Source organism: Chaetura pelagica, unplaced genomic scaffold (assembly GCF_000747805.2).
Source record: "Chaetura pelagica isolate M959 unplaced genomic scaffold, ChaPel_1.0 scaffold90, whole genome shotgun sequence".
Classification (NCBI taxonomy): Eukaryota; Metazoa; Chordata; class Aves; order Apodiformes; family Apodidae; genus Chaetura; species Chaetura pelagica.
In genome coordinates, this window is record NW_009953496.1 from 8,725,980 (window position 1) to 8,737,931 (window position 11,952).

At 45.9% G+C, this 11,952-nt stretch overlaps 1 protein-coding gene across 1 annotated transcript in view; it reads right to left on the bottom strand.

Moving 5' to 3' along the window:
• Positions 1-9,243: 9,243 nt before the first annotated feature.
• The window catches only part of KLF11 (Kruppel-like factor 11), an 8,506-nt gene continuing 5,797 nt past the window's right edge, over positions 9,244-11,952 (bottom strand). The window contains exons 4-5 of the mRNA XM_009999234.1: positions 11,242-11,943; positions 9,244-9,548 (exon numbers count right to left, since the gene is read on the bottom strand). Of these exons, the coding sequence (XP_009997536.1) occupies positions 9,244-9,548; positions 11,242-11,943 (1,007 nt within the window). The remainder of the gene's footprint in view (positions 9,549-11,241; positions 11,944-11,952) is intronic.

Genomic DNA, 11,952 nt, shown 5'->3' on the forward strand with positions numbered 1-11,952 from the left:
GGACCCTTTTCTTCAATTCTGATTCTGCATTTACTTAATTGCAGCCCCTCAGATTTCATCTAATAAATAGCTCCTCAGGTTTTTCACTGAAGAATGCTAATGACCAAATTCATCCCAGCTGCAGGACCAAGGATAAGAGAGGACTCATCCTTGGGGAAATGGTAAATCAATAGATGCTAAATAAGGCATCTGGCACAGAGTTAGAGCCATGCTGTTGGATATGAAAACTCTCCTCTTTGGCAACCAACCAACCACCATACAAAACCATTTCTTTCTTGCTTATTTGTTCTCCACTGGTGGATGGCCACAAAGAAAGCCCACCAGTCTCAGTTGACACAGCACGACAAACAACTTTACTGTTTGGATTTACCAACTAAGTCTCCACTTAGCTCTGCACCTCACTGTTACCTTCATTTCATAGAGTCACGTGCCTCAGCTTCCAGAGAAGACTACCCTATGGCCTGGGTTACCTCCTCACTCTCTACAGGGTCAAGGAGGAGCACTTGCTTGTGTGCTGCTGTCTCCTCTCTTGAGTCCTGGAGGGAAAGATCAAGTAGACGTATCTGGTAATGTAATGTCACAAAATTTGGTAATTTGGTTGAAGCTTGAAAAAGACTTTTCAGTGTTCTCCCTCAGGCAGATGGGGACAGATTTCCCTTGTACCCAACACAAACCAGCTCTGAAAATACCAGTAAAAGGCATACCAGTTCCCTTTGGAGCTCATACAACAGTTTCCACTCATGGGATAGTTGTGCTGATACAAAAATAAGTCCATAAGAGCAGTTTGAGGTAGCTGCATTCATATTGTGGTTGAAGCTTAGATCTCTTACAGATACAAAAGAAAAATCCCTTTCTGCATAGAACCCTAAAACTAGTAACTAGTATAAAAGTTTTGTGGTGATTTAACCAGTCCTTGAACTTAACTCACCAAAAGGTTATGTGAAGCTTGATCTGGAGCATTGTAAAGACTGTACTGTAATGAACTCATAGACTAAAATAGATGCCAAGTGATAGCAAAGGTCACCAAGCGATGTCCCTGTGGGGTATGGGAACTAGACGTGACAGTGTGTGTGTCTCAGCAAGCTACATGCAGCTCCATCTTTCCATTCACAAAAAAAAAAATGAAGTTAGGTCATCTCGTGTCTTCAGAGCTTGTTTCTCTCTCACGACACCACTAAATTGTTCCCCTCCCTGGCAGGTGCCCACAAAGGAGCAGCAAGGAGCCGTCGGGGCAGTCCACGATAGCGTACGATTGCGCGGAGGAGGAGCTCATGGCAAGCATCGAGCGCGAGTACTGCCGCTGAGCCCCGCGCCGGGTGCCTGCCAGTGCACTCCTGGAAGCCTAGCTGGAGTAAAACTGCTGCTGACAAAACAATCCTTCATACAGCGAGATGGCACAGGGGAGGTGGGTGATGATGGGAGCTGGAACATGAGATGCGGCGTGGCTGCTTGGGAAGCACGGAGGAGAAAGCCCTCCTGGCCAGTTCTAAGTGACAGCATTAAGATCCTCACCAGCTGCTGGTTTCTGGTGGGTGCCACTGGGAGAGGGATCAAGCCATCTTGCACATCAATATTTAGAAGCTCATCTCTAAATGGTATTTATAAATGAAGACATATTAGAATTGAAGTGTCATACTAGAATAGAAGTGTTGAGACATGGTGCTTTGAAGGAAGATCTTGTTTTTGTCCTAGCAGGGGAAAAAATGCAGCAAAATAATTTGATTCAGATCTCTCTTCAGGGCGTGTTGTGTGAAATTCATGTCCCTGCCACTTAAAAAGGGCCAAGCTGTGCAAGCCTCCAGTCCGGGTCTGAATTTGGCACTGTCTCTTTGAACATGGTCCTCTTCCCTCCCATGGGATTAATTTGGAAAGAGGAGTGAGCCCACCATCCAGTAGGAATGCAGCATCATCCCAGAGTTGAAATCCCACCACTTAGGAAAAGAAGGCTCCTGGAAGTCATCAGGGAACACAGGATTTGTGTAACCCCTTTGGGGCAGGATCCCAGCATTTGTGCCTGGGGATTCTTGGCATGGGTCCTCCAGGAAAAGCAGGAGGTGCATCCCTGGTGCTGCCTCACCACAGCCAGCAATCATCCATCTTGAGAGAGATTTGCACACTGTTGCAGAGCAGCTGTTTGTGATCAATTTTCAGAATTATCAGTCCTGGCCTTCCCATTTATTTCTTGTAGGTAACCTGAAAGAAAGATCACTACCATTAGCTGACTGCAAGTAAAACAGAAAGTCAGCTCTCCAAAGATAACGGTGTACTTTCAGTGCTCCCTGACAGGGAAGCCTGGTATTTTAGGGTTTCTGCCTTCATTTTACCTGCTTCTTAATGTGTTAGGAATAGCTGCTTACTATCAGAAGTAGAAAATTACCCTATTTCTTTATTCAGCTGAAGCATAAAAGAAATCAGATTAAATCTTCACATGGACTGTAAATGCAAGAGGGAACAGCAGGACACGTCTTAAGATGCTGTATTTTAACTTCTTTGTAATTCTTGGTGTATGTGAAACAGAAATAAATGCATCTGTAATCTATGTAGCCCTCAGTAAAGGCATCAAATGTTTTGCAAAAGGCTCTTCAGCTTACATGGCCAGTCATCTTACAGTACCTGCAGGGACTAAGCAAAATGCATCTTGGAGTATGGCAGGACGGGTGTCATGAGGCAGACACTAGGTTACACACCTGGCATGTGTTCCCGTGCTCCAGTTGTCTTTCCTACAGCAGCCTGCAGCAAGGCTGCCCATCGCTCTCTGCCTGAGGGCTCAGGAGCTGCCAGGCAGCCCACAGAGTGGGCAGCAGAGAGGAAGATGACCTTCTGCAAAGCTACATGAGCTTGGAAGCAAGAGCTCCCAGCATGCCAGCCAGGGTGCTTTGATAGGATGAAGGGTAATGGTTTTAAACTGCAAGAGGGTAGATTTAGACTGGACATGAGGAGGAAATAATTTACTGGAAGGGTGGTGAGACACCGGAACAGGTTGCTCAGGGAAGCTGTGGATGCCTCCTCCCTGAAGTGTTGAAGGCCAGGTTGGACTGGGCTCTGGGCAGTCTGGTCTAATGGGAGATGTGGCAGGAGGGGTGGAACTGGATGATCTTTAGAGGGCTCTTCCAACTCAAACCATTCTATGATTCTGTGGTACCTCAGTGACCCAGAAATAGCCAGTATAGAGAGCAGATGTCTTTGCATAGCTTGGGGGAAGCTGTGTGGGCCCTCTGGAGCAAGGGTTCTCTAACTCTCTTCACCAAAAAACCAAAACACATTAGCACATTATTTTTTGGCAGGAGCAGTCATTTTTAGACCTACTAAAGCTCCTGAGCTATGCCAGGGACACAGTTTCTCTGCAGCGTGTCAAGTGTCAGTAGCCAGATCTCCCAGAGCTTGTATTAGTTTTCAGCAGCTCCCAAAGACCTCCTGGGCTGAGCAGAATGTGCCTGTGGAGAGCAGGAAAAACAGAGTAGACCTGCTGACTCCAGCACTAAAGGTGACCGTAGTACTACATGGCCTGTCTTGCTTTAATCACCACACTGTTTTAGATTTCCCTTCAACTTGGATTTTGTTCTTTTGGCCAGGATCTTCCTTGTAATGAGGTCCCCAGTGTCTGGCACGTGCAGGGAGATACCTCAGAGGGCTTGGTTGCACTCCTCTATGTATTGCTGTCCTTGTTGGTAGCCTCTGCTGACATGGCAAACCATCAGGAAAGCTGCCCTACCACGATGCAACACTACCAGGCAGGACACCACCAGGCAGGACACCATCAGGCAGGACACCACCAGGCAGGACACCATCAAGCAGGACACCACAGCAGCTGCCCCTGCACCAGGCAGAGTGAGCAGCTCAGGCAGGGACCAAGAACAATGAAGAACAGCTACTTCCTCAGAACTGGGAACCATAGCTCCTCGGAATAGATGGTCTTCATAATTCATCTGTGGCCCTCTGTACACATGTACCTGCCAACATCCTGTTGCTAAGACCTCTGAGAGCACAGCAGCTAACCTAGCAATAGTGCCCTGACATGTCATGTCTAGGGCCCTGCTGTCATCTACTCACCTTCCTGTTCACATCACCATCCAACTGATGCTCTTCTCCACCCTCCTTCCTCTGAAGATCAAACCCTCACAAGCTTTCAGATAAGCTATTTGCACACACATGCTGGGAGCTGAAGTGGAGCCACTGACCTGGACAAGGTACAGCCCTGGAGTGCAGGGTGTGCATGCGCATGGTGGAACTCCCCACTTGGCAGAGGAGGTGGAGATCAGGTGCCTTCCCCAGACTCCATCCACAACAGGTTGCTGTGTTTTTTTCCCCCCACTCTGGTCACCAGGACATACCAATTATTTACACAGGGTGAAGTAGGCTTATCTGGACAACAGTAACAAAAAGAAATTGCTCTGGCCTCCAGAGACACTACAAGGGAGAAAACTAAACCCAAGGTACCTTTCCCATCTAGGAAAAACTTTCCCAGGGAAGGTCATGCTCCAGCTTCCTCAAATTTCCTGCACTGCAAAATGTGTCCATGGCCTTCTGCACACATCAGGTCATAAATATCCCCTGCTTTATATCTCCTGCACTCAAGACTGAATTGAGGAAGGCTGAATTTGACAGAACAAAACTGGTCTGGAAAGAAAATGCCCCAGTGCTAACAAACTGGCTGCGAGGAAGGTAATCCCATGCACCACGTGGACTGCAAGCAGACGTGCCTGAGGCCTCGTGGCATCCTCCTGAACAGTGACACCGTTACCTCAGCCGATGGGTTTGCAGGTTTTGAGTTGTGATTTACTTCTTCTGTACGTGTGGAAAAACTGCCTTTTTGTGGCCACAGCCTGCCTGCCTCAAGCTCCTCTGCCAGACACTAAAACAAGGTAAACAGGCAGATGAGCTCACAGATTAAACTTCAGAACTGGTTAGAAGATTGATCCCAACAGATGAGCTCAAACCAGAAGCAACCCTGAGGCAGAACTTGGCTCACAAGAGGTGGCAGATGAAGTGCCACCTTCATCACTCACAGGATATCAAGCGCAGCTTTCACAGCTGGAAATGGAGACTTAGCCAGAGCTGGAGCCTCAGCCAGAGGAGCACACCGAGCGTGCAACCACTCAGCAGCCCGGGCCACTTGTGCCCACCTAGCACCGCGGCTTCAGAACGGGGTCACATTCCCAGCATCCTGCCTGCGAGCGGATCGGTGCTCGCCCGGTTGCCAGCAAGACCAGGCAGGCTGCCACTAACCCGGGGGTTTGGCTGTGTGGCCACACACGGGAAAGCAGTGCTGGTGTAATTACTAGTTTTCATGGATTTAGAATGGCTGCGAGACACAAAGACTTTTGCCCGTGTGACACCTGTTTTAGCACAGCAACGGGGAAGGCTTTCTCACGTGCAAACTGTTTTTTCTCACAGCATGAAGCTGTTCCAGGCTCCAGGCATCCCACGAGGATGTGTATTGAGTGCACTCCTGGCTGCATGTAACAGCTCAGACTGGCTCTAAGGAAAAGCAGAAAGATGAGCACAGAACTAAGAAATCCATAGTCATGTTTCATATAAGCAAAGTGAGGGAGAAAATATAAAAATCAGCAAAAAAATGACAGGTACTGTTTAGAATATGACTTGATGCTCAGAAAAATCTTCCTTGAAAAACAGTAGTAGGATCAGACAGGCAGGGCATCTTCCCCAGGTGTCAAAAGCATTACCGAGACCTGCTGAGCCCATGGGCTGAAGAGCTTGTGCTACTCAGCCAGAGCATTGATCCTGCAGTAAAGTTTATCCTTGTAGTTGCCCTCCTGAGGGGGGAGCAGGACCATCCACAGGTACCTCTTTTCATCTTCCACATGCCTGCAGGAAGTGTGCTATTCTGCAGACAAGACCTTGAGTCACCACCAGTTTGCTCTCCAAGGGCTCTGACTGCAGAGACTGAGTCACCTTGCCATGAAAGGTTGTGACATAAAGCTGGGGGAACTACACCCCCTCCTCTTCCATTAAAACATGACCCTGCTAGAAACAGGCACTGCTACAATGTGGGAACTGGTCACAAGGAAAGAAACAGCAGAGATGTTCCAAATTTAAAGGAGCTGTTGCTGCTGTCACCATGGCTAGATACCTTTCCCAGCTGAGACCCAGAGATGACACCCAGCCTGCCAGAGCCACCTCCCCACCAGAGCACAGGCACACAGCAAGAACCAAGGGCTAATGCAGCCATCTTTTGAGTCGAATTCTCATTTCTTCTTTATTTCCAGCATTCATGCCATGCACAGCTTGCAACACCAACAGAGCAGCACTTGGACCACCACCCTTTGTGGATAGCTTCTGGAGGCCATGTTAGAAACAGAGTTATGAACCCCAAGACTCTTTTCAGATAGCATGCAAGAACCCCAAACCCTGGAGGTGGTACACGCATTCTAGCAAATACAGAAGAAGCATTGTGTAAAATTATAAATGGACAAGCACTGGTCAATTTACAACCAGACCCCAAAAGTCCTGCCTTTACAGGTAAGTGAACTAGAGAGCCCCAAAGTCTTCAACTGGCCTAGATATATAATCTAATCCAGGTGGATTTACATAGTTCTGGAATGGACATGTATGCAACCTGAAACTTCACCATTGGTTTATGATTTAAACCCAGTCACATTACATACTTTTTATTTAATAAAAGTTAAAAACAGGTACAAAAGTGCGATTTAATTTCTTTAAAATATAGGCTCAAAATAAAAAGACTGAACAATAGAGTTCAGGCAGTAAAGTGCAGAGAGCAGTTATCCCATGCTTAATCCATTAATAATCCTTACACAGCAGGAAGGAATAGAAAGTGCAAACAGAGCAGAGGCAGCCACACTGTGGCTGAGCTAGTCATGCACATCCCCAGGAGGAAGAGTCACACATCAGAGATACAGGTGCTGGGAGGCAGCACACACTTTGCAGGAGAGGGCTGTGAGGTGTCACAGGCCGGTAAATCTAACCAAGAGGGAGCTGTCACTTTTCTGCATCATGACGCACACACAACACACTTTTTTTGAAATTCCGTATTCTCCAGTCCATCATTTCCCCCTTCAATGCAACAATCTAACATGACACCTTATTAAATTATGACACGAGTTTCCAAACTGTTTTGCTCAGGTGCACACCACCAATGTCATTAAAGTTACATATTCAATTGGCTACTGGGCTGAGACAGGATGCTCTTCCCCCAGTTACAAGCATGCTAAAATGCCATCCAAAAGTCAAACTTCCTGTTCTAAGGGACTTAACAGGGGAAAAACAATGAATTCAGAAAACTGAGTATTGACACAGAACAGTGACACTAAAAGCATCCACTTCACTGGGAAGAAGGGTTTCAGGCGAGCCCTTTGGTGAAGTGAAGCCAGCACACACACTCACCAGCACATACAGGTGATCAGTGGGACTGCAGTGAGAGGGGAGCCAACAGCATGTGGACACTTTGAAGGTCAGGCACAAAAACTTTAGAGCACTTCACATAATACTCCAATTTAGTGCAGTTTGAAAACTTGTTACCGTTAATTATACCCATAGACTTCAGTGTAAAAAATAATGATGTATTCTGCTTTCAACTGAAAGAAGTCTCTGCTGATTTCAGTGGAGTGCTAGCTGAGATCAGCGAGCCTGCACTTACATAGATGAGAATTATGTTTCTCACACTGAGAAGCAAGACTGGGATTTTAGAACAACACAGCAATACAAGAAAGTGCATTCCTAATTATCCTCATTTTACACATCCAGGAAAAAAAAAATAGTCCTCCTCAGTGTTCAACTAAGCTTCAGCATAGAAGCGGCTAAAGGGAGGAGTCCAGAAGGGGTAAACAGTGCAGGAATATTTCATCCAGCAGGTAAGCTGTTTCCCAGCAAAGCAACACCTCCTGTCAGCTCTGCTACAATACACGTGCACATCCTTCCGCACCATGGAAACTGAGCAGTCTGGTGGTGCTACAGGCATTTTGCTTTATTGCTCATACCATGCCATTGCAACACAGCACTCCTGCAGCCAGTGATGCCACTTCTTAGCCAAATTTACACTCCGTGTAAAAGAAAATCCATTCAAGAGGGAGATTATCTCATTTAATAGAAAAGGGTGATTTTATACAAAGTATTGTGGAGAAGTATAAGGCCACATGAAGAGCATCATCAAGTTGACACGGTGGCTATTTCTTAAGTCAAGACATGATTAATACTTCCTCTGGTGCTTTGATACAGGTAAATGAAAGCCTTGAACGATTTTCTTTAAGGTGCACAAGCATCCATGATACATTAAAAAAACCCCTAAATTTTCTGTTTCTCCTGTACTAAAAAAAAATAAAATATATATAAACAGAGACCCAGCTAATTATTTGTGGGTTATCTTGCCATTTTTTCATTTTTCTGTAGATTTTTATATGCTGGGTTTAGTACGACTGAAAGTAAAGCAAAATTTTTAGTGTCAAAGCTTCTAAATAGTGTTTGTGCTTCTACTTCCATCAGAGCAGTCTGGTTCCACCAAACGTTGCTCCAATGGAGTGTGGACTCAGGAATTCCCAGAATGTCGAACTTGTACCAGAAGTCACAAGGACTTCCTTGCAAAGGGTATGAATTTATAAAATGTTGAGGTTTTCAAAACTTTTCATCTGAAAGTAATTCTAGTTCAGTTTGTTTCAAAACTGATGACACACTTAGATCTCAAACCTCCAATGCCACCTGCATAAGGAGGGTACAACAGCACCAGTAATCTGCAAGTGTGAAAATCCCAACCACTGTGGGTTATCAAATATTATGTGTTTACAAAACACTCTAAATGCAATTCTAGAAGTTTACTGAGAAGTTCCAGAACTCTGGGTCTCATCCTGCATGCCCCTACTAATGCAGGTCAAGTAATTTACCTGCATACCAAGACCAAAATGAATAAATACAAAATATATTTGGTATAGAAAATACTAGTATAAAAATTAAAAATCACCCTGTTTTACTGTTCATCAAAATATTAACAGCAAGCATTACAAGTGACTTTTTAAACCTATTGCCAAAGTAATTTCCAAAGAGCTCTGCTTTCCTGAAGTGCTGGTGATTGCATTTGCCCAAGTATTGAAAAAACAAATAGGGAAGGGACAAAGAAAGGTATTACAGATTTTTCACACAGCATTATTAACAGAGGACCTAAAGGAAACTAAAGTATGCACAAACATGGGAGGAAAAAGCCATTGTTGTCTCTGCTGTAGACATGAGGGCTCTTCCTGATCTTCAGAAAGTCTGTAGAAAAGGTTTCTCTCGCTAGCCTTGACAGACTGACGATGGCACAGGGATGAGCATACTCAGAGCACCGCTGCCTTTCGGCTTCTCTGCTGAGGCAATTCTGTTGAGTTTGCCAACCTCTGTCTGCCAGCTGGGGATCTTCTTGGTGGTCATGTGGCGGCGGGTGTGCTTTGTCAGGTGGTCGCTGCGCATGAAGCGGCGCTCGCAGACGGGACAGGCAAACTTCTTCTCTCCCGTGTGAGTCCTGCGGTGGCGCGACAGCTCGTCTGAGCGCGCAAACTTCTTGTCACAGCCTTCCCAGTTGCAGTTGAAGGGCTTTTCTCCTGCAGGACATAAAAGAAGCGTTACAGTTTGATCCAAAAGCTAATTTCAGTGCTGCCGTGCAAAAACTGATGAATCCCACAGAACTGCTCTCGTGTGCAGTCAACGTTAGCTGAAGGTCAGGTTGTGCCTCAAGAGAAAAATCTCCAAAAAAATAAGTCTAATTTCTATTTATGACCTCTGTGTACATTCTTTAATCAAGACAATTTTTTTGTAATTGTCCAAAGCCCCAGTTTAAAGTAAGAGTCTTCGTAAAGCTACACACAAACACACCACCTCCCAGCAGGTACTACTGAGGACTGGCTCATCTTGCCATCCCCATGCAGCTGGGGTCCAACAAGGGAGTTCTGCATGCCCAGGAACGACAGCAGTCATGAAGGCTGTCCGCATTGACTTCTGCTCATCCTGCTTAACATCAGACCTATCACAAACAATGTGATCTACCACCTGCTAACCCTGTAAATACGAAGATAAACATCTACTACATCACCCAAATTTATGGTAACATTCTGGAAAAGAACAAAAGTGTCCAGCAGAAAGGAAACCCCACAGAAGCGCTGTTTTGTTTTCCCATTTTGACACTGAAGTTCTACATTTAGTGTATGTGATATCACCTAGCTACCCAGTATGCAGGGAAAAGGTGGGAAAAGAAAGCTGAATTACTGTGTCCCTCAATCCTGTAATACAGACTGGCTTATGAGGAATCAGTGTGCTTCACCATCCATAGATGCCCTAGTCTTAATCAGGATAGAGACACACACAGCTTCCCCACGGATCATCAGTAAGCACGTGATCAAAGTGAGACGCTTGGTGCTAGCTTATGTTTATCCTGTAGTGCCAAGTTAATTCAGCAGTCTGCAGCACTTAGTCTCAAGCCACAAGTAGAAGCAGCATTCTACCTCTGAGCTCTTGTTTACAAGGATTATCAGCTTCCTACAGGGTTTAAACTCTTCCCCTAAAGGAACTGTAAAGGCAAGCTTGCAAACTAATGCAAATCCTGCCACAGAAGCTGACATCCAATAAACCACAGTGTCTGTGGGACAAGGGTGGGGGAAAAAGCCAAGGAAAAACAAAATTAGACAAACTTTTGAATGAGCTATTCTGTACCAATCTCCCACTATGCTTATCCCTCAACATAAAAAATAGTCCCTGAGAACTCAAAGTTAGTTTTAAGTTAACAACTGCTACAGTAATGGAATAAACTGCAGCTGTAGTTCCTAACACAGTAGCCCCAAAGCTCAATGCATTCTCGCTCAGCCTAGACAAAACTCTGCAAAAACGTGCCGTTTTTATCCTTCTCTCTTTCCTGTGTGAAACAATTAAGACCAACTGTGAGTACTACCGTTTGCTTACACCAGATCTCTCCATGCTCCCAAAAAGGGACCTGCACAATTCATTTTGATCTAGTCCAGATGGCATGATTCCACTCAAGTCTAAACACACACACAGATGGCAAAGCTTTGCTCCAACTAAAGCATGTGAAATTCAACTAACACTATGGGGTCAGATGAGGTCTCAGAACAAAGTCTGTCTTGTTTTGCTTGCCTATGGAGAACGAACATTTCTCCCTTCTTTGAAAGGGGAAGTTTACTGATCACCTGCCTCTTCCCTTTCCCACCCTGTAGCCCCAAAAATGTGCATTTTGGCACCCCAATGCAAACCAGTGCAACAAAGGACCTGCCCTGTCGTACACACCAGTGTGGGTGCGAAGGTGGGCTTTGAGGTGGGAACTTTTGAAATAGGTTTTCTTGCACCCTGGGAAGTTGCAAACGTAATTCCTCCGTCTAGAAAAGTCCACCTGGGGGGTGCAGCTTTGACCAGAAGCAATGAATACGGGAGCAGGAGCAAGGGGCAGTAACTTGGTGTTCCCAACAGTCACTACTGTTTGCGGGCACTGCGGTGCCTGTGTGACAGCAGTCTGTGGGAGGACCAACATGACAGTCCCCTGAGGCACAGAAGGTCCCATGAGTACAGGCTGAGAGAGAGGGACTGTCTGCGGTAATATAGGTTTCACGGGAGTTGAGACAGTTGGAGTTGAAGGCTTGACATAGGCATTGATCATGCTGCTTTGTCCATTTAAAGGGATCATTTGACAGAGAACCTGGGGGCTTGAAACAGGAGCGGGTGTCACTGGGGTGGGTGTCACTGGCGTAGCTCTTTTTTGCAAGTCATTCTCACAATTCTTTGGTAAGTGGGTCGGCGGCGAAACAGGCCGGACTGGCAGCTGTCCTTTATTGGTCACAATGTCACTGGAGTCATGTGCATAAGGCCGACATACTGGAGAGGTTTTGTTAACTAAATCATCTGCAGCACACGTGTCCTGTGGCGGTCTGGAATGTCTTCGGCCATCTGCTCCACACCAGTCTCTGGAAGTGCTGTAGCCTGAAGTTACCTTTGTTTACTCTT